The sequence below is a fragment of the Piliocolobus tephrosceles genome, chromosome 9, assembly GCF_002776525.5.
Source record: "Piliocolobus tephrosceles isolate RC106 chromosome 9, ASM277652v3, whole genome shotgun sequence".
Taxonomy (NCBI): Eukaryota; Metazoa; Chordata; class Mammalia; order Primates; family Cercopithecidae; genus Piliocolobus; species Piliocolobus tephrosceles.
Genome location: NC_045442.1, coordinates 71,360,619 through 71,382,752, shown reverse-complemented (window position 1 = coordinate 71,382,752; position 22,134 = coordinate 71,360,619). Strand labels below are relative to the sequence as shown.

The following is a 22,134-nucleotide window of genomic DNA, read 5'->3' as shown; positions in this document are numbered from 1 at the left end:
AAAAAAAAAAAAAAAAAAAAAAAAATCTATTATGGATAAGGGAGGTATGAATAAATAAATGAAGCCTGCTTTCAAGCAGGAGGTTGATTCTCTGGTGCTTCTAATAAGCTTTAACCAGACCAGATTTTCACTGTTTTGTTTTTGTTTTTGTTTTTTGAGATGGAGTCTCACTCTGTCACCCAGGCTGGAGTGCAGTGGCGTGATCTCCACTCACTGCAACCTCCACCTCCTGGGTTCATATGATTCTCCTGTCCCAGCCTCCCGAGTAGCTGGGAGGTGCTCACCACCACAGCTGGTGAATTTTTGTATTTTTTAGTAGAGATGGGGTTTCACCATGTTGGCCAGTCTGGTCTCCAATTCCTGACCTCAAGTGATCCACCCGCCTTGGTATCCCGAAGTGCTGGGATTAGCAGCGTGAGCCACCACGCCCGGCCGATTTTCACTGTTTAAGGGTCTCCTGCCCTATCTCCCTCCAGCCCCAGCAGTTCATAATACACCTTGCACCTTTCTTCTCAGAACTTCCACACACCTAGAACCTCTTGGGAAGAAGTAAGGGCTCTACCGGAATTTCTTTGCAAGTTGCTGAGAAAGGCAGGTTCCCAGATAGTGCATGGGAGGTGGGCAGAGAGCATCTCCTGAAAGCAAGGAAGGAGTCTGCTTAGCAAGTAGCACACCTGGCTGGGGGGTGGGCCATGGTGCAGGGTAACAGCCTTAGCCAGTGTCTGATTTTTGTGACAGAGGCCTACCTTCCAGTCACTTCTAAAAGCATGCAGTTGAGGAGCAGTAGAGATTCTGGATTTGGGTTTTCTTTTCTTGAGGTGGGGTCTTGCCCTGTCGCCCAGGCTGGAGTGTAATGGCGCAGTCTTGGCTCACTGCAACCTCTAACTCCTGGGTTCAAGCACTTCTCCTGCCTCAGCCTCCCTAGTAGCTGGGACTACAGGTGCACCACCACGACTGGCTAATTTTTGTGTAGAGATGGGGTTTTGCCATGTTGGCCAGGCTTTAACCACATGGGCTCCAGGTGCTCTGATTGTCTGTGAGAACATAAGGACCTGCAAGCATAGGTATGCACTAGCTGCTGCTATTCCTAAAGATGAGCTCTGGTCAGGCACTCCTCAAGGGCTCTGACTGTAGTCATGAAGAAAAGTATCTGCAAGCATGAGAGGGGTGCTGATCTCTCCCACTATGTGCTCTGGCCAGGGGGACCCTTGGAGCTCTGACAGAATTTGGGAAATAAAAGCCCAACGCAGGTATAGTGCTGGCCCCTGTGACTGTGAGAGGTGTGCTCTGGCATGATGGGTCTCAGCTAATCTGACCACAAGAAGGAACAAAAGTGTTGCCTGGACCTTGATTCTTCTCAATGGGGCTGACTCCTCCAATGGTAACAGATGTGCGTTCACTCAGCTTGAACTCCCAACCTCAGGTGATCCGCCCACCTCAGCCTCCCAAAGTGCTGGGATTACAGGTGTGAGCCACCGCGCGGCCTCATGCCCTAGTCCCAAAGTGCTGGGATTACAGGTGTGAGCCACCGCGCGGCCTCATGCCCTAGTCTTGAAAACAAAATTCAGCTCTTGGAGCTCCTACCGGAGCTGAGTTTCCTCTGTCCCTCCTCTTCCCCTTTCTCTCCCGCTCTCTCCACTTCCCCCTTTCCTCCCCCCTTCCTCTCCCTTCCAACTCTTTCTTCCCTTCCCCCTGCCACTTAACAGACGTGAGGCCCCCAAAAGGCTTAATGAACTACAGCTTTCATCTGTTTCAAGTATTGAGTCATGACAGAAAGAATTACCCTGTTTTCTGGGAGAGGAAGAAACGCTTTGGTTATCAGCAGGGCTGGCCAGGGGCCCGGCAGCCTCCGGAAAGATCTGTGGGATTTGAATGCCAGGGGTAGACATTCATCCAGCTGGGCACGTTCACACCCCAGGAGCACGGTCATGCCCGGGAGAACCCGGGACCAGCCTCCCTGAGACCCAAAACTGCAATCAAGAAGTGGGTACTTGCTTTCTGGCCACGGTGCTCAGGAGAAAGGCAGCCCGGCCACGCTGTAGGAGCTCAGCAGCCATTCATTAGCACAAATTGTGCTAAAATCGAGTTATTTACAGGGTTATTTGCCTTCTCAACAACCCTATGAAGAAGACACTGTTCTACAGAGGCAGCTGTGGGGCACAGTGCTGAGTCACTTGCTGTGGGCGAGAGGGTGACAGGATGGGAGTGGGCCCTACCTGTGCCCCCAACGCCTGCCCCTCAGTGTGGGTTTTCTCCTCCCCGCTTCTTCTGCAGGTAAGATCCTGGTTCACTGTGTCATGGGCCGCAGCCGGTCAGCCACCCTGGTCCTGGCCTACCTGATGATCCACAAGGACATGACCCTGGTGGACGCCATCCAGCAAGTAGCCAAGAACCGGTGCGTCCTCCCCAACCGGGGCTTTCTGAAGCAGCTCCGGGAGCTGGACAAGCAGCTGGTGCAGCAGAGGCGACAGGCCCAGTGCCAGGACAGTGAGGGGGATGGCAGGGAACTGTAGGGCCCGACTCACCTGGCCAGCAGAGGCGCTGGGGGACAGAGGGGAGAGGCACAACATAGCCCTGGCCTAGGACTCCAGATAAGGGACAGTTAAACCAAAGCTTGACTTTTTCCAAACCATCTTGTTCAACTTCCCCATGTGTGCTGGGGACAGGGAGGACCCAGAGTTGCCCCCGGGCAGAGCCAAGCACTCAGTCTCTCAGCAAAATGGGAGGGACGGGCTCCCGGCTCTGGGTCACAGAGGAGCATGCGACGCTGCACAAAGTCTCCCTGCTTTGCTTCTTTGTTTTGGTGAGAAGGAAGAGGGAAAGGATTTTAAAATGTGTAGGCATTATGTTGTGATTAAACGTTTGGCTTTGTCTGAAAGGAAATTCACGTTCTTATAAAAAGTATTTTAAAATAGAAATTGCTTTTCCAACTACAGAACAGTACTGGGTGAGCAGTGTCACAGGAGCGCCCGCGTAGCCGTGGAGGCTCCTTCCCGGCATCCTGTGTTTCTGTGGCATCCCCTGCACCCCGTTTGCCTTTTCAGTGGAACCCCTAGGCTCGCGCCACCATCTCTAGATGTGCTCCTCCAGCTGGGTGGGGAGGGGTCCTGAACCCCCGTACAGAGGCCCCTGCTTCAGGCTTCCCCCACTTTCCTGAGGGACCCAGGGCTCCTCAGACTCTTAGCCAGGGCTGCCACTACTGAGAAAGATTTAATGAATTGTGGCGAATTTGGACAAGTAGGAGTTTGACTTTCTAATTTTGGGGGGAAAAAGGGAGGAGACCCTCTCTAGCGGGGACCTCAGGGAGGCTCTTTTCACGTGGGTTCTAGTCAAAGCAACACGAGCTGGTTTTCAGGCATAGCAGAAAGTATTTGCAAATTATTGTGTGCTGTGGAATGGGAGGATGGGGCAGCCAGGTAAGCTCAGGTGTGGAGTTTGCCTCCCCGAGAGCTAAGCCAGGCACCATGGCTGCGTGATTTCCACTCTGAAGGAGAAAACGGCAGCAGGCACGAAGCGGGTAGTGACAGCTTCCAGGGTCAGGAATCCCAAACCAGACAGAACCCAAAGAGACTTGCTGCTGTTGGAGATGCTGGCCGTCAAGGACCAGACACAGAAACGGCCTGGAGAAACCAGAATGTGATACAGGCCTTCTAGGAAAAAACGAAAAGGGGCCTGGTTCTTCAGTTTGGTTGTGGTTTTCAGCAGAATGAAAGAGGAAGTTATTGATGGGTGGAGGAGGGAATCCAGGGCCTCAGCAGATGTGTAAGCCACCTGAGAGTCACCCTGTGACCTTTGGGGATATGCCCTGCTGTGTGCCCCTGTGACTGGGCCTGGCTTCCTGGGACTGCCTCGAGTCTGCTCTGGGAGTCATCTTGGCTCGGGAGGAGGCAAGGCCCTCATGTTCACATGCACATGGGGCTTGTGGGGGCATCCCCGGGGACTCCCTCATGGTAAGAGCACTGGTCTTCTAATACATTTTGAAACCTGGAACGTTGCAAAGGGGTTGCAAAGCAAAAAGGCAAAGATGATACATAAACAGAAATGTGTAGTGAATTGGTGTGTCCTGGTGCTAAGATAGAAAAGGGGTACATGTTCCCTCTGAAAGTGTGACAGTCCTGAACTGGACAGAGATTGAGTGTATCAGTCACAACTCATGTGGCTGTGAGGGAGAAAGCAATACTGGGTGTGTGACGACTACAGATGATGGAATTGCTTAATGACTCATACTTGGGTGTGAGGGGACCATATTCTGGCTCTTGGGAAAGAGATGCAGGCCAAAAGGGACCTAGGGTCATAGTGGCCGCAACCTGGGCTTCCCCATCAGGATCCTGCTACCCCCGTCTGAACTCTCTTATTGCTTAGCTCTGATCTGTTCCATGTCCAGAGAGAAGTCAGTATTTCCATTTTAATGAATGTTTACATTTAGATGAATTCACGTTGGGGAGGATAGAGCATAGCTAGGTGCATTGCTGGTGTTTCCTGAGCGCCCTACACCTTCCTCATGCTCTCATCTCTTTGTGGGACTCCGGGTCCTGCCGAAGGCAGCAGAAGCTGAGAATGGCAAAATTGCGGTTGTGGTCTCTTCTAGATGACTCCTGGGAGCCAGAGGCAGGAGAAAGGAGGAACAGAAGTTTTTGCAAAAGTGTTTTAAGTCTTCAGAAGTAAGATATGAAATATTTGTTTGGTTACCAAGTGCCTACTGAGAACCTACCACATGCCAAAACCTGGGTTAGGGGCCAACAGGAAAAATGAAAATGCACATTGTGATAAAGCACAATGCAGCAAATAGGCATGGAGGTGGAGAAAAGTGGGGAAGGGGAGAAACCCTCTTTAGGCGGGGTGGTCAAGGAAGGCCTCTCTTAGACTTGAAGACACAAACCTTCCAAATGTGCTGGAGCATTTGAGGCTGAGGAACTGCCCATCATTGAGGCCGGAGCTGGTGGCTGAGAGTGGAAGTGGAAGGAGGGGGCGGAGAGACTTGATTGTATTCCAGGTGCACAGAAGATTCACTGAAAGGTTTTAAGCCAGTGTTTCAAGATCACTCTGGAAAGATCCTTTGGCTGAAGTATGGAGAACAGGTTGTAGGGAGTTAAGAAGTGAGGCAAGACCAGTGAGGAGGCTGTTGACAGGAAAGGAGGAGGTGGACTGGCCTGACAGCGCCAGGGGATTAGTATTCAAGATTATTTTGGAATTAACCCAGAAAATGGACAGGACCTGCCGAGACGGGGAGGGGAAATGAGGGTTAACTGATCTGGTTTGTCGGCAGTGCTTGATCACTGAGATGGGGTGGACCACAGCAGAAATGGAGGAGGAGTCAGAAATCACCAGTTGGGTTGTCATGCAGGTGTACAAAAGGTGTCCCAGGTCATTTGATGTGGCATCTAAAGCTCAGAGGAATGTTCACAACTGGGGATGTAATTCTGGGTGTCACCTGCAGAGAGGTGGAATTTGAAGTCATCATACTAGATGAGATGATGAGAGAAGAGAGAGAAAATACTCCCGGCCCGAGTGTTGCAGAACATCAATGTTTATAGCTAAGCCTGGGTGGAGGAGGAAGGTCCAGGAAAGGGAACAAAGAAGGTAGAAGGAACGATGGAACCCTGGGTACAGAGAAATGGCAGGTGCTGCTTCATAATGTAACAGTACTTGTACTTTGAGTCTCTAAGATTGACTGTAGACCAAGGCTTGCTTGCAGCCACAAAGGGACCTGTATTTACATAGCACTTAACAGTTTTTACAGCAACATGCATTCATTAGCCAAGCCTTTAAATCAGGTGACAAATTAGGGCCTTTCAGAGTACAGTGTTCTAGAAAAAAAAGAGCTGGGATTTGGAAAGACCTGGGTTTGTTTCAGCTCACACATTTTAGCTGGGTGAGTTTGGGTACTTAATGTAGCTTAATCTGAGCCTCAACCTCCTGATCTGTACATTGGAAAGAATGGCCCCATTTCTTGCACAGGTTGGGTGTGTGGGAGGAGTTTGTGAAAGCTTTGTGACAATATTGTGAGTCATTACTTCTAAAACAGAATGTTGGTGAGGAAGGCGGATGCCCTCATACCTGGGCAGCCACCACTTGCAACTATTAAAAAGTGAGGCTGGCAACTGACCACCACTTGGTACGACTCTTCTAAATAACAGAACACAGTTACGATTTTAAACGATGTGGCCTGTTAATGAATCTCAATCTAATGGTGGATTTCAGCTTTGATGAATCCAAGTTCCCGTTTTGCCAAATTGTGGGCGTCACATTCAGATGTGAACTGCTTTCTCTAGTGAGAGTGGGTGAGGTGGAGGGCAGGGTGTTCTGAGGCCATCTCAGATCAGCAGTTTCCTTCCCATGCTAAGCCTTTCTGTTCCATCAAGGAATGTGGGGACTGGGGCCAGCAGGGAAGCTCCCAGTCCTAGCTATGCTGCAGTCCTTAGGGAGCCTGGGCAACTGAAGTATCCCTGGGACCGTTCTTAGATTCAGGTTTGGCAGGTCTGGGGCAATGACTGGGACTCTTGCACAAGCTCCCTTAGAAGGCTGTTAGGCCGGCAGGGTATGGGAACCCAGAATCGCACAAACCACAAGGTGTGATTAGCAGGCCACGGCCAAAGGGAACACAGAGGGGAATCTCAGCCCCCAGAGAATCTTAACCCAAGAGGAAAGAGACAAAATATGTGACAGTTTCAGGTTGGGGCCCGTGGGGGGCTCTGTGTAGCTTCCCCATGAGATTGCTTGCAGGCCCTAACCCCACCTCCAGGGCTCGGGCAGCCTCTTGCCCGACGTGTGGCCCACTGGGCTGCCCAGTCCTTGGCCACTCCTGAATGGACGCAGTGTTGGATTTGTGCAGGCACAGACCACCACTTCCCACTCTGAGCATGTTTGAGAGGTTTCTTTTCCTACTAGCACAGCACCTTAAATGGATCTTTTCCCTTTGTGCCGATGGCCCTTGCAGACGTGTCTTCTTGGAATCCCTTCCTCAGCTATTACATATATTACCCCCATTGACTTTGCACTTGAGGAAGGAAGGGACTAAAAGATAACATCGTGACACTAAACCCAATACACTTTGTAACTGTGAAAGAAAATAACCATACGGGTGAGAGTACAAGACAGAACTCCACTGGGCACCCTCTGTCTGCACAAGGCCTTTTATTCCGGTGTGTATGCTCTATCCTGCCTTTGCATGATTCTGGGTCCACTTTAAGGCTTGTATCTGTGCTTTGTACAACATCTAATTTTTTTGTGTTGAACCAACAGTGCAAAAGCAACTTTCTTCCTCCACAGGGTAGTGACCTGCTTAACAGAGGAGTTGCGAGCACACATGTTCAGACACCTGGAGAGCTTAACGGGCCAGTTTCACACGGGTGCTAGGTCAAGAATTCATTTCTAGACTGTTGCTCAAATAACCAAATTCAAGCAACACTCAGAACTTTCTCTGAACGCTATACTTGTGAATATTCACTTCTGGCAGGGGGTCTAAACTTTAGACTCTAAAGAAAACATACAATTAATTATTCACAACAGAGCAAAACGTTCACACTTTTTAAAAAGAAAATGATTTTTCAAACATACAATCCCAAATTGGGTGCTTTTTTGGTATTAATCTTTATAAAAAGGAAGTTTGCTACCCTGGTGCGAGGCTCGGAGGGGCGTTTCTACAGACGGTGCGAGTGAGGCAGCTGGATATTTGTGCGGGATCTCTTTGCAAATGAAGATCAAAGTCCAAAAGAAAAAAACAATTTCACTTTATTTTAAAGACAATGATTGGCATACAGAAGGTATGCACTCGCATAAAATAAACTTTCATGAAAAGCATTAAAATCCATTATAAATTAATTTATTAAATAGGTATTTGGTATATGTGATGGTTTTATTAGATATTACTCTTATTTATTGCCAATCCCTCCCCCAAAGTCAAAACAAATCAGAAAATCCCATAACTCCAATTTACACTAAATAATTTATTTTCCCAAAATGTGTATGTGTTCTGAGGCGTGACACATGATACAGTTCCATTGGTCATTCTCTATCAATCATAATATGACAGGACACAAGAGGCTAAAAATGGCTCATCATAATTTATTTTATGTTAAAATGTACAGCTTTTTTTTGTTTGTTTTTTGTTTTTTTGAAGTGACTGACTAAAAAGAGAACAGATAAATACAAGAGTGTCGCTGGATCCTATTTTATACAAGGATTACGCCTCTCCTGCTTGGCCCTTACTGTCACCCTGTACAGGTACAAAGGCTACAAAAAAGGAAGCAATATAAACAGACACAAATAACTTTTTTGCTTTTTTACATGCGATTTGTAAGCTTAGTTTGAGCTATTCACAAGCTACTTTTCTATTTTTCCTTAAAAAATAACTCCAATATTTTATAAAGATAGAAAAATCTACAGATGGAATGAAAATGTAAAGTTAGAGGCATTTCCATAAAATAGCAACTTTACACCAAATTCACTATTTTTTTTTAAATCCTGCCAAGTATTTGGACATACATGAAATGTTTCAAAACCTGACAGATAAACACTGAGATATGCTTCATTCAATAAACAGAAGTCTGCATTTATAAAACAGAAAGCTGCCTTTTTTCCCCAAAGAAATCTGTCACCAAAATGGAAAAGGGTCTCAACTTTACACCAAACATTTAGCAATAAAACCCTTTTGACTAACCAAATGGGAATAGCTTTTATAGCTCTTTACAGTTTTATAATTAACAAAAATATAGTTTTTTTTAAAACCCTCAAATTAGGGCACCCTAATCAAGGCAAAAAACTTAAGAAATGGCTTACTGTTAGCACAACACTTGTACAGTACTACAAAATGCACTGTCACTAACAAAGACATTAGCGGCATGCTGAAGTGTCACCTTAAACAAAATATACAATAACTGAAATGCTAAAGGCATTTACATGGAGTGGACAGGGAAGGAAAAAAAAAAAGCTCTAGGTTCAATATTAAAACAGATAATTTGGGGGGCTCGATATCCACATTGTTTAACAGAAGCAGGCACAACAAGTGGCTGCCTCCATATTGTAGTCCAAAGAGAGGCCTTCCTTTGCAGAGAATTTTATATAAAAGTAACAGAAATGAAGGTACAAAAAAAAAAAAAAAAAGAAAAGGAAAAAAAGAAAAACAACTTGTATAAGGCTTTCTGCTGCATACAGCTTTTTTTTTTTTTTTTTTTAAATAAATGGTGCCAACAAATGTTTTTGCATTCACACCAATTGCTGGTTTTGAAATCGTACTCTTCAAAGGTATTTGTGCAGATCAATCCAATAGTGATACCCCGTAGGTGTTGTGGACTGCCCACGTTGTCTACCTTCTCATGTAGGAGCCATTGAGAGACTGTTTGGACATGCCTGTGTTCATGTAGCCGTGATGTCCAGGGGCCGTGTACATCATGTTACCGTGGGGTGGGGTCTGCATTGGCTGCTGGGCATATGGCTGGGTGCCCATCATGCCCATCTGCATCTGCATAGGGTATTGGGGCGTTTGATTCATATAGCCATGATTGCTGTGGTAGCCACTGTTCATCATTGGCTGGGACATGCTGTACCCATTCATGGCGTTGAGAGTGTTCATGTTCATGTTCACAGAGTTGACATTGTAGGCTGGGGCTGGCATCAGGTTCACACTCATGTTCATGCCTCTTTGCATCGTTAAAGTCCGTGCAGGACCCTGCATGGCTACAGTCTGGGAGCGCCCATAGATTTGTGACTGATGGGTGGCAGCGGCTGGTGACAGAGACGCTGACTTGGTTCTCATGGAGACGTGGCCCTTGCTGGCAATCTGGGTTTGCAGTCTTTGGCTGTGAGAGATGCCAATATTTGATGCAGCCATGTTTCGTTGCAAAAGAGGCGGCGGCAGATTCATTGGAGGAGGAGTCAGGTTGGGGGGTGGGGTCATGGTAGCTTGTGCTTGGGGTCCCCCAGGGACGGAGTGTGGAGACTGAGAAAGCTGAACAAGCCCTGTGTTACTTAATGGTGTGGACAAAGAGGCACTGTTTGCATAGGAAGTCACAGCAGCGGAATGGCTGTAAGGCAATGAATGATCAATAAGTGTATTAGTTAACTGCTGCAGTTTGGCAAGGCTGAAGGTGGCTGACGGCTGTGGGTAATGCCCAGCCCCAAAATCACTCTGACCCATTCGCTCGTATAAGCCAATGTTGGCGTTGCCCGTCTCGGGGATTTCAGCCAGCTGCATGGGTGGGGTGAAGTTAGCAGCCATGCTGCACTGAGCCAGCTGCTGGCTGCTGCTCGGAGGCCTCTCTACCACACAGCCTTGAGGAGACTTGACGCTGCAGGTCGGAGGGGAGCTGATGCTGGTTTGCTGCAGCATGCTGCAGCTCCCGCTGATGTTGGACATCTGCTGGGTGACAGCACAGCTGCTCTGTGTCAGACTGCTGGAGGTGAGGTTGCTATAGGAGCAGCTGTTCTGTGAAGAGCCATTTCCACAGATGCTGCCTCCCATAGTAGAATCGTAGCTGCTTGGGTTTTCGTAGTTCTCAGTTGTGCTCTCGATACTGCCCAGGTCGCTAAATCCACTGTCTACGACTTGCTGTGAATGATCTGAAACTGACGGGACATCCATCATGGGACTGGTTTCCATGTTCTGCAGAGATGGCACTGAGATGGCACTTTGATCTGGGCTGATTTGGGCATAGCTGTTTTCCAAAGCAGGGACACTTGGGCTATTGACAGAACGTACGGACTGGCCAGGATGGGAGTGGACGGATGAAACCGGGCTACTGTGGTCTGACTGTTGGCAATCGTCCAGAGTGGTGGCAATCTGTGGACTTTGGTCTGCACGGGTGTAGTTCTGTAGGCTTCTACAGGCCTCTTGAGTCTCGGCACAATCCTGAAAGGTGTCGTCCTGTTCACTGCTCTCCTGGGTCAAAGACTGAACTGCCTGGACGGTCTCAGAGTCGATCTCCATGGTTGCTGGGTTTCCCTCTTTGAACTCTGTATCGACTTCTTTGCTGTTCTTTTGGTCCTGCTTCTGTGCCTGTTCTCCTGGGGGTGGCTCCTCGTCAGATTCGGGTACGGCTTCAGGGTCCTCAGCAAGCTCCTTGGGCTCACTGTTACAAGAGGCTGTCAGGTCGACGCCACAGTCCATTAAGACCTCTGGGTTCGAGTGACTAGGCTGCACATTAAGGTCTAAAAAAGCCTCCTGGTTTTCCAGTACTTCTTTGAAGCTTTCTCTGGGCAGCGGCAGCTCTTCCTTCTCCACTTCGGCAGACTCCATGTGGCTGTCATCCTCGTCATCGGCATCATGGTCCTCGTTGTGAGATGGCTCTTCATCCTCTTCCTCCTCCTCTTCATGATCATCCAAACGTGCAGAGTCTTCTTTTTCCGTGGAGATTTCTGGTTCCTCTTTTTCTTGGCTTTTAGCACCATCTGGATCTTTTTCTACATTTCCTCCTTCTTCTTCTTCTTCCCCTTCCTCTTCTTCCTCTTCTTCCTCCTCTTCCTCCTCAGGTTTGATGAGATCATCATCTGGTTTTTCACCTGGTGATGTATTTGGACTTACAGGGGCACATGTTTCTTGCCTTCTGTTTTCCTCTTGAGGCAGCAGGGCTTCCCCAGCTTCCTTGACCTCCTCCTCAATCCTGATGGGAGTGGGGCTGGTTTTTCCTTCTGAAGTCTCCTTCTGTTCTTCCACTGTTACCTGCTCATCAGGCTCCATGGGTGTTTCTGGTGGGGTGTACAAATTCAGTTTAAATCCGGTCTTCCTCTCTTTGTTTTGCCTCCACTTAGACAGACCACGCTTTGTTCCTTTTGGCCATGCTTGTTTGCACTTTAGAGGTTCGGGATTGTCTTTACTGCCTTCTTTCAAGTTACTCGAATCATCATTCATATTGTCTTAGTGAAGAGACAAAAAGGGGAAGGAAGAAAAACAGTCTTAGAAAGCATAACCATGGGCAACTTGAATTCATTCCTCTAAATTAATGAGCAAACACTGCTTTCAATTTGGCATGTTAAGAGTTGATGGTAAAGACATAATCAAGGCTAATGTGTAATAATATTGTGGTATAAACCAAGTAAATAACCTAGGCCTGGGAAAGTAACATATTGGGAACACATGGATATAGGCAATGCTAATGTGCTTATTTGAGTTTAATGAACAAGACATTCTCTGATGCAAAAACCTAGAGTTCCACAGTGTAAAAAAAAAATCAATTAGAACATTGACAAATTAGGACATACAGGGGAAAGGAATTACTGCTAGCTTATATACAAATCATTACTGTCCTCGAAAAATGACTAGAAGCCTTAACTCTCATATCTGCCTAGAGAAAGAAACCTCTGTGGACATTCACAGGATGGAAATGATCTGGGATGACATGATTTATTTACTTCGATTTGAATGTTCCCTCTGGCATAAAAATAAGCTGTGTGCCTCTGAAACAAATCAGTAAAGAACTAAATACCCAAAACAAATGCACTTGTCATGATCATTTTTAGGATCATCATTTTTGCACGATACAAACTACAATGTAATTACTAGCAAATTCCTGAACATCTAAAATACAGGTATTCTTTTTATCACTAATTCTGTCTACACTGAATTCTGGATCAGCATATTGCTGATGTAAGGTTTGAATATTAAAGACAATCAGAAACAAACCATAATTGTGAAGTTCATTTCAGTTCAGGTGACCTTAATTTTACTGAACCTATATGCACGTGTGAATATAGATGTAAATATGTATATATATAAGCAGATGGATAACTACATACATATTAATAAATATATGTATAAAGCACCCAAGTATTCTTACGATCTTTAGATTACACTAATCTTCTAGAATCAGTGGTCAATTTAAAGGAAAAGCTTTATATAGAACAACAGTTTTATTAGAAACCCTATTTTGGAGAATAAAAATAAGATCCCACAATCATCGTAAAACAGATATCCCTTCTGCCAGAAGAGAGTGAGTTCTAGTCTAACTGGTGAATAGCAGAGTAAGCACTGTCTGATTTAGGTAATAAAAGGATTACAGAAAAACTTACCTGCAAGTATGGCATTCAAACTGACCAGCTGAAAAGAACACATATATGATGCAGAATGGTTCCTTGAGAAGTGCCGAGTACCATGCCCAAGTTAAGAGTCATCTCAGGACATTTCTATTCACAATGGCAGGTAATAGCCATGCCAGTGCCCCCGGATTCCACGTTCTTTTTATTTTTGAGATGGAGTCTTGCTCTGTCACCCAGGCCGGAGTGCAGTGGCATGATCTCGGTTCACTGCAACCTCTGTCTCCCAGGTTCAAGCGATTCCCCTGCCTCAGCCTCCCAAGTAGCTGGGACTACAGGCATGCATCACCACGCCTGGCTAACTTTTTTGTACTTTTAGTAGAGATGGGGTTTCACCATGTTGGCCAGGCTGGTCTTGAACTCCTGACCTTAGGTGATTTGCCTGCCTCAGCCACCCAAAGTGCTGGGATTACAGGCATGAGCCACCATGCCTGGCTGGATTCCACATTCTTATTCTACATGCTACTGGACCTACCAGCTTTTGTTGGAACAACTCCCAAAATCAGAAGATGAGTTTTCTGACAATTATTCTTAAGAAAGAAGGACATCTTGAAAGGAGTCAGGCATAATATGAGAAGACAGCCAAGAAGGGGAAACAAAGCTCATTCTCACACACAAAATGATTGCTCATCGCAGTTTGTTGTGGTTTGTATGTTGATTTGTTTAAAAAAAAAAAAAAAACAAAAAAAACCCAAAGAATAAAGCTTGGTTTCTCTATACCCAGAGTAAGAAGTCATTCCTTCAGCAAGAAAATGTATGCAGGAATAGCATTTCTGTGAACTAAGAAAGTCAAGAAGATGCTTGCATATGTTCTTAAAACTGTGGCTTTTCAAAAGCTAGAGTGATCCTGTGGTTCCCAGGGAAATGAGATGGCCTGTTCCCCAGATTAGAGTAAGTTCTGAACAGCGTCATCTCGGCCAGAGAATAGAGACAGTATACTATAAACCTTCATGATTCAGCTGGGAGCACACGTTCTCAACCTGACAGGCAAGGATGGGTGTTTTAAATACAGCAGGAAAGACGATTCATTGGTGTTCAGTATATTTTTTAGAGGATAGGGTACAGGTGTCCCTGTCAACTTAAAAGGAAGGTTGTCCCTGTCAACTTAAATCAGTTTACTGATTTCTATGTTATACAATATTATCAAAGCTAATATTGATGTGTGGGTAAATTTAGATGATTCTTTTTTTTTTTTTTTTTTTTTTGGAGAAAGGGTCTCATTTTGTCACTCAGGCTGGAGTGCAATGGCATGATCATGGCTCACCCTGAGCTCAGGTGATCCTCCCATCTCAGCCTCCCAAGTAGCTGGGAATATAGGCACACATCACCACTCCTGACTACTTTTTGTATCTTTTGTAGAGATGGGGTTTTGTCATGTTGCTCAGGCTGGTCTCAAACTCCTGGGCTCAAGTGATCCACCTGCCTCAGCCTCCAAAAGTGTTGAGACTACAGGTGCACACCACTACACCTGATTAATTTTTGTATTTCTTGTAGAGATGGGGCTTTGCCATGTTGCCTAGGTTAGTCTCAAACTCCTGGGCTCAGGTGATCCACCTGCCTCAGCCTCCCATAGTGCTGGGATTACAGGTGTAAGCCATCATGCTCAGCTTAGTTTAGATGAATCTTTATAGCAGTATATACTAAGACACTACTGATTATAAGATGTACTATTGATTCACTGATATTTGTTTTCCAGGAAAAAAAGAAACGATTCCATTCAATGCTCACACTGATAATAATATATACCTTGATTTCAGAAATACTAAATGTGGAAAAAAAAGTACATATTAGAATCAAAGAAATGTAATGTGTTTCTTACCAACAGACTTAAAAGTTTTGGGGGATAAGCCAATTTCTGGTAAGTAAGATGAACCCACCTAGAGGAATGTTCTGGCCTTAGAAGTTGTTTAACATAAAATCCAATTCCAGGACGAAGGGACAGAAGCTTGTAAGGACGGGAAAGGGCAGATGGGCACTTGCTCCAGGTGCATCAGCACCACTTCCCAGGTGCCTTGGGCATCACGCCAGAGGCCTGCTCTTTGGCACCCAGTCAGATACAGACATTCTCAAGGGTAAGGTTTTTATCATTCCTCTACTTACTTCTACAAGGGTCAGCATTCTTAAAGCAATGATTGTCTTTTCCTTCCTCTTCCTCTGTTTGTCTTTTCTTCCCAGGCTGATGTTGGAATGCTTTTCTCAAGACTGGCTTCCTGCCATCTTCCTCCACTTCAATCTCGCAGGTAGGCTCCAGCTGTGGCATTGGCCTCTCTTCATCTGAGTTGTCGAAGGGCTCATTCAGTACTTCTGTCGTCTCTGAAATGGTCTCTGTTGTTACACTGCTGTTGATCCTCCTGCGTTTACGACCCCTTTTCTTCTTTAGTACAAAAGGCCTCTGAAATTAATTCCAAACATAACACATAAGAGCTCATGAGAAATTAAATGGTTGAGTCGACATGCAGTAGACGTGTACTGAACACGTGTCTGAGAATCTTACACGTAGAGACTTCTGTAATGCCTTTGTACTTAACCTTCCATTTGATGTTTAACATCCCTCTCGGGCTCCAACTACACAGGCAAGTGTTTTCCAAATAAAACAGTTGTTTACTCAAGCAGATGCTTTGAGAGGGAACATCCTAGCAGCTTGACTGGAGATTTTAAAAACTAAGCTTTGCTTTTCTAGTATATATTTTCCAAGTGGTACTTGCTGGCTTCAATACTCCTCACATCACAGACATTTAAGTTCATCACAGACTCTAATGTCTTTATAAATGGTGCCATAATTAACTAGCCACAGGGTTAACACATTTAATACTTGATAAATCCTCTTGAAGGAGCACCCACTATACGGACAGCACTGGGAAATATGATACAAGACCAACCTACTTGTTCTCATTCCACAGGACTTCAGGAACTATGAAAATGAAAGGAAAGGTACTTGAAGAAAGGACTACTGTTTAAAATGTTAACAGAGTCAAGTACTGGTAGCTGCTGAGATGTAAGCAACTGATAACCTGGCAAAATATTTTAATAGAAGGCATCTAAAAACGTTAAAGACATGCCAGATGTCTTATTTGTATGACATAAAAATATTTTTTCTTTTATTTTTCTTTTTTGTAGAGACAGGGTTTTGCCATGTTGCCTAGGCTGGTCTTGAACTCCTGAGCTCAAGTGGTCCACCCGCCTTGGCCTCCCAAAGTGCTGGGATTATAGGCGTGAGCCACCGCACCTGGCCTAAAAATATTTTTTCTGTTTGCACTAAAGGTTGGCACAAATGACTCCATAATTGTAATTATAAAATATTTTCCCCCCAGCAAAAAAGTTTTTAATGACACAAAATTCAAAGAGGAATAGCGGGTAGATTTGCTGCTAAGATGTAATTGTTGCCCCCCAAATTATTGAAAATACACTGCAAAGAAGGATTCAATATGCTTGGTTAAAAGCTAACCTCCAGGTAAACTGTACTCAAGAATTATTATTATTATTATTTTAAAAATATTTATTTATTTTTTATATATAGAGAGAGTATTGCTGTGTTGCCCAGGCTGGTCTTGAACTCCTGAGCTCAAGTGATCCTCCTGCCTCAGCTTCCCAAAGCATGGGGATTATAGGCGTGAGCCACTGTGTCTGGCCTCCAAGTATTCTTGTGTCTTACTTTTGTAATGCTCTGAATGCTCACTGAAGCACACACATAGCCGGTTAATCATATTCCGTAATTTAACATTTACGGTTATTATTCCCCCAGTCTGCCTGTCCTCTTTAATCCACGAGGGAATTTTCCCTAATATGAAGGAAGCCAAGGTAGAGAACTGGTTTTCTTCAGGTTGAGTCCAGTTCAGATCATGCCTTGGATGATTCTTGTTTTTGATAGTTTTAGAACAAGTTTCTTTTATTATATATACAACACATGAATACACACTCCTCCTAAGAAATGGAAACATTATTCTTAAGCCTGACGTCTACTTTGTGGGATGTTCCTTTCTACCACCTCCCCATGGAGACCCTTCCAGAAGACTGCCAAGCCTAGAAGAGTGCTGAGCTGGGAGTTAGAACAGCAAGTTCCCTAACAGATGCCATATCGGATGGCCTTGGGCAGAGCCTTAAGCTTGTATTGTGATATCTCTATCAGTCTTGGCTGAACTAACAATATTGGCTCTCCTCTACGTCCCAGATAGATACGGAAGACAAAGATATCAGATCTGGGTGAGCAGTTACCTAAAAACAAAGTCAATTCTTTACTTTGTATACCATTGGAGATGATATGGTCTATCTAGAGACACCACTGGACTACTAAGATCTGAGGAGATTCAGTAATGCTTTCTAACAATTCTGTGCCAAGGACAAGAGAAAGAAACAGCATGAAGGGCACTGGACTTGGAGTCTTTTGGTTTTGTTTTGTTTTGAGACAGAGTTTCGCTCTTGTTGCCCAGGCCGGAGTGCAATGGTGCCATCTTGGCTTACTGAAACCTCTGCCTCCCTGGGTTCTCCTGCCTCAGCCTCCTGAGTAGCTGGAATTACAGATGCGTGCTAGCATGCCTGGCTAACTTTTTGTATTTTTAGCAGAGATGGGGTTTCACCACATTAGCCAGGCTGGTCTTGATCTCCTGACCTCAGGTGATCCGCCCGCCTTGACCTCCCAAAGTGCTTGGATTACAGGCGTGAGCCACTGCGCCCAGCCCAGGCTTGGAGTCTTGAGCACGCATTTGGTTCTGCTTCCATCTCTAATGAGTCATATGACCTTAGAGAAGTCTCCTGGCCTCTAGGTCTTGGAGGGTGGTTTAAGTGCTCTCTGGGGCCCCTTTCTGTTCCCATAAACCTCAGTTACTCTACTCCTGCAGACCAGCAGGTGGCAGTGATTACTAGACTACGAGGCTGGCCTGTCCCTGGTTTCCTGTCACAGCACTAACAAACCTCAAAAAGTAAACATAATCATGACTGTGAGATAAACGATTATGACATATGATCAGCGGGACTGGGTACACACACATAAACTACGACTAAAGAACAGAGAGTGAAATACTACTAGAGAGAATGTCTGCAATGACAAATAAGATTTGATGGAAGGTGACTCAGATAGAAAATCTAAACAGACACCGACCTTTCTCTTTATGGCAACTGACTGTGGTTTTGTCAATCTCGGGGGAGAGCTTTGAATATTTTCTTCTTCTTCTTCTTCTTCCTCTTCTTCCTCCTCTTCGTCCTCTTCCTCCTCCTCCTCCTCCTCCTCCTCCTCCTCCTCCTCCTCCTCTTCTTCACTGCTCTCTTTAGAGAGCTCCAGCAGCTGCCCTCGCTCCCCTGTGACTGGCCGGCTCTCCGGGGAATGCAAATATTTATTTTTCGATTGTACTTTTGCAGGTGATTGCCTACTGTTAGCTCTAGTTGACAGGACTTCTTGTTCCTCCTTCTCCCAGCAGCTAGCTTGTTCCATTAGCCGCTCAGCCTAAGTGGGGAGGGTAAAAATGGTGGCCAGTGAGAGGGCAGTTACACAGCCAGAGCCTCTGAGGATCAATGGCAAAGTGTCTCTAAGTCAGTTCTGATCAGGACAGCCAGCCGGCCAAGCACATTCCAGCTGCATCATCTCAGGAACCTTTTGCATCAGTTAGGATAACAAATCAAAGAAGATTGGGTTTCATGGGATATTTAGCAGTATTAATGATGCAGCGAATTGATTTGAGTCCTTTATCACTACATTACATGCTCACTGGCATGGAGCACTTTAAGCAAGTTCATAAACACAAAGAATCGATTGACACTGCAGCCTTGGAGCTCAGCACCGAATTTGATCTGATTACATGCTCTCAGTAGTGAAAAATGCTGCTTTGTAATCAATGATAAATGTTTCATTTTTCATACTCAATTCAATAAAATTATCATGTCTTACCATGAAACCTCAGGATAAATTAGTGCCATATCATTTCACATGCTCTCTCTACATAACCAAGCTTTTGACAATGATCTTAATGACTTTCTTAGCCTAAGAATGCTACAAGATTGAGGTTACACAACTTAGGATGATAAAGACAATCATTACCTCTTTCTCAGCTTCTCGCTCTTCTTCAGACACTGCAGCATTAGAAATTAAAATTGGGGTCCACCTCAGACTGTCTGGATCAAGTTCATTGGCTCTGGAACAGGTTTTCAGCTTTTCCATGTGGCTCAATATCAACTTTTCCCGTCTAATGATGACAAATCTGTAATGTGATAAGGCAGAACAAGATGTAATCACAAGCTGAAATTTCACTTCAGCTTCACATACGGACATATGCTAGCACTAACGTTATCTGGGTTAGGAAAAATCAGAAAGCACCTCAATGAGAGGGTACAGAACACTGGAATCCAACCAGCAAAAAAGTGTCATTTCATGTATTATTTTTAGGAGAAAAGGTTTGTTAATAGTGTTAGGGAACCTCGATCTTTAACTGGAATGAATGCACCTATCTCCAGGGGCCCTTTCTGGTGTGGGATGCCTGAGCCACGGAGCTGCCCAGGACTCACCTGCCATCTCTCTTGTCGATCATGTGGAGGTGCTGCAGAGTGGTGGCAATGTCATGTGGGCACATGCCCGTTGCTCTGCTAATTGCTTTGATGCTGATGTGCCTCTCATGGTGGTGGTAGAGATACTCTAAGATGACGCTCTTCCAATATGCCAGGTAGGAGAGACGGCCCAGATCGGAGAGAGGCTTTTCAGGAGACCCTGCTTGGCCTTCTCTTCTAGAAAGCAAATAGCCTAGAGCAGAAAAAATAAAGGGGCATTCCTCACTGTGGCATTCCCAGAGCTTAGAACAGGAGCCACTAGAAGTAATATGAGTAGCGACAAGGTAAAAACATCACACCAGAGAAGTGCATTCGCTTTAAGAATGTAGCCCCTTCCCAGTTATAGTGATTTGATCTCTGTGAAGTTTACGCTCCTGAACCTTTGACAGTGGCACTCTAAGTCAATTTACGCAGCTAGCAGCAGCATTCCAAACACATATTGTGGCATATTTCACAAAGACTAAAAGCGATGGCTGAAGACATTACTCCTGGTGAGTCTCAACATCTAAGTCTCTTACAGCTTTAGATTCTTCCAAAAACGAAATGTCAGGCACTTACTCAGAAATCCTGTCAAGGGACCACCCCAAACATTAATGGGCAAGTTGTTTTCCACAGGAAGGACCTAATGACCCTTTGACAGCTGGGTCTTAATAAAAAGAGAAGGACCTCTGTTGACTCAAGAGTCTATATTGCTTGTTACATTTAACTAGCAGGTTGATCTGAAGCTTTGTTTTAGGACTAATAAAAGAATGTCTTTCAACTCAACTGCTGCGACTCACATCAGCTCCACTAGCTCGATTTTCACCTCTTTCATAGAAATTAATTTACAATCCAATCCCAGAACATTGCTCCTACAAATTAAGACAAAACAAAACAAACTCCTTAAAACAACCTATTGCATGTATGCTCAGAAAATCCCCCAGCATCTTAAGCTTTTGAACACATTTTACAGCATTACTGTGACGGTTCCTTGGCAAAGGAACTTTAAAAATGAAAAAAAAAAAAAAAAGAAAAAAAAAAAAAAAGAAACCAGCCCTTTAAATCCACTTGAAGGTAATGAATGAAAGCTGGCGGCTGTCTTGGTAATTAAGAGCCACTTATGGAGTAGAAAAGAAATGCTATAAACGAATGATGTCTACCTTGCTCTAATTATCTATTTCAACAGCCTCACCTTCATGAACTTCCTAAGTTTAAACAAACATCAACCACATACAGTAGGTGGCAGCAATGACAAAATCATACTGCTCTGTAAACCACCCAAATCTTCAGCATTTTTCTTCTTTATCTACATTTCCAAAATGGCTGCATTCTCAAGAATTTTCTCAATTTTAGGGTTATTTTTTGTTAAAGAAGAAATCAATGCCTCTGATGCATTTTCCTGCCTCTCAAAATCACTGCAAATACAGTAATGCAGAAATATAAAACAAGCATCCAGCCTGAACCCTCGAAGGATATAATCATAGCATTTTGCATTTTGATGGCTTTAATCTGAATGCCATTACAAAGAATGGGCGTAAATTTAACTTCAGGTTTTGTAAGGTCTTTTGACTTACTTGTCTCTTTAACCCATGTTTAAGTGCAAAGTATTTGACTGAATGCAAACAAGCACCACAACATTTTACAGTGAAACCACTGTCTACATGTAATTTGGCAGCAGGCTGGGGCTTTCAATAGCAGTGTGTCAGGAATGCTAACACAGTGATGGCCACTGTGCCGAAGCCAGACCACACTGTGTCCTGTCAACACGGAGAAGAGCTCTCTATGTCTCTGTGTCGCCAGAGTACGAAGGGGGCCCACACCTCAGAATACAGATAATTGGCACATCCGTCACCTGCCTCCAAAGTGCTTGGCACATGCTGAGAAATGTACTCAGGTGGCCGGGGGGGTCCCAGCTTTGTACTCCTGGGGGGTGAGAACCATAGAGCCGTGGATATGGAACTATCCCCTTTTGTCTATGAGATCCCACAATTAAAAGTCCCCTGCAGTGAGTGTGAAAGTCCCCAGTTCTCTACTGGTTCTTATTTGAATCCAGCAGTCAAGGACAGAAAGCCCCACTCCTCTCAGTCTTGCAGAAAGAATTCTGTACAACCAAAGTGTTCATACCAAAGTGGTATGTGCCCCCCCCATACCTTATGTCCCCCACTACAATAGGCCAGCTTACCCAGAAGCACATGTGTTCCTTTGTTCTGTCTCCCCACTACAGTCCCTAATCTGGAAGGCAGCAGCAGCCAGCATCAGGAAAACCCACGCTTTCCACAGCTGTTCGTGCTTTCACACCCTGAAGTGGCGCAGACACACCCTGTCAGGGCCTGAGCCTAAATGGGTTAGGCCACTCAAACTAGCAGGCAACTTGGGGTCCATGGGGAGCATTTAGGCATAAACCTTTTAGCACCTGCTACTCCTACCATGTTAAGTGGCTGTCTCCTGGGACACTCCCTTGGACACAGACTTCAGGCTATGGAATGATAGTCACGGAAGAGTCCTGGGGAGGTGGCAACAGGGTGATGAGCCCTGATGGGCGTGGGTACACTGAGAGCCCAGTGGTCTTTTTCAGCAAACACCCTTGCACTGTGCTTG

At 45.2% G+C, this 22,134-nt stretch overlaps 2 protein-coding genes across 12 annotated transcripts in view; one reads left to right on the top strand and one right to left on the bottom strand.

The window, feature by feature from the left end:
• DUPD1 (dual specificity phosphatase and pro isomerase domain containing 1) overlaps positions 1 to 2,564 on the top strand; it is a 20,572-nt gene extending 18,008 nt beyond the window's left edge. Inside the window, exon 3 of the mRNA XM_023204758.2 lies at positions 2,275 to 2,564. Coding sequence (XP_023060526.2) covers positions 2,275 to 2,513 — 239 coding nt within the window. The 3' untranslated portion in view covers positions 2,514 to 2,564. The remainder of the gene's footprint in view (positions 1 to 2,274) is intronic.
• Positions 2,565 to 7,806: 5,242 nt separating this feature from the next.
• KAT6B (lysine acetyltransferase 6B) overlaps positions 7,807 to 22,134 on the bottom strand; it is a 207,744-nt gene continuing 193,416 nt past the window's right edge. For all 11 annotated transcript variants that reach the window (XM_023204894.2, XM_023204892.3, XM_031936188.1 and 8 more), the window contains 5 exons: positions 19,519 to 19,750; positions 19,055 to 19,214; positions 18,122 to 18,463; positions 15,127 to 15,418; positions 7,807 to 11,850 (listed from right to left, as the gene is read on the bottom strand). In XM_023204894.2, coding sequence (XP_023060662.2) covers positions 9,305 to 11,850; positions 15,127 to 15,418; positions 18,122 to 18,463; positions 19,055 to 19,214; positions 19,519 to 19,750 — 3,572 coding nt within the window. In that variant the 3' untranslated portion in view covers positions 7,807 to 9,304. The remainder of the gene's footprint in view (positions 11,851 to 15,126; positions 15,419 to 18,121; positions 18,464 to 19,054; positions 19,215 to 19,518; positions 19,751 to 22,134) is intronic.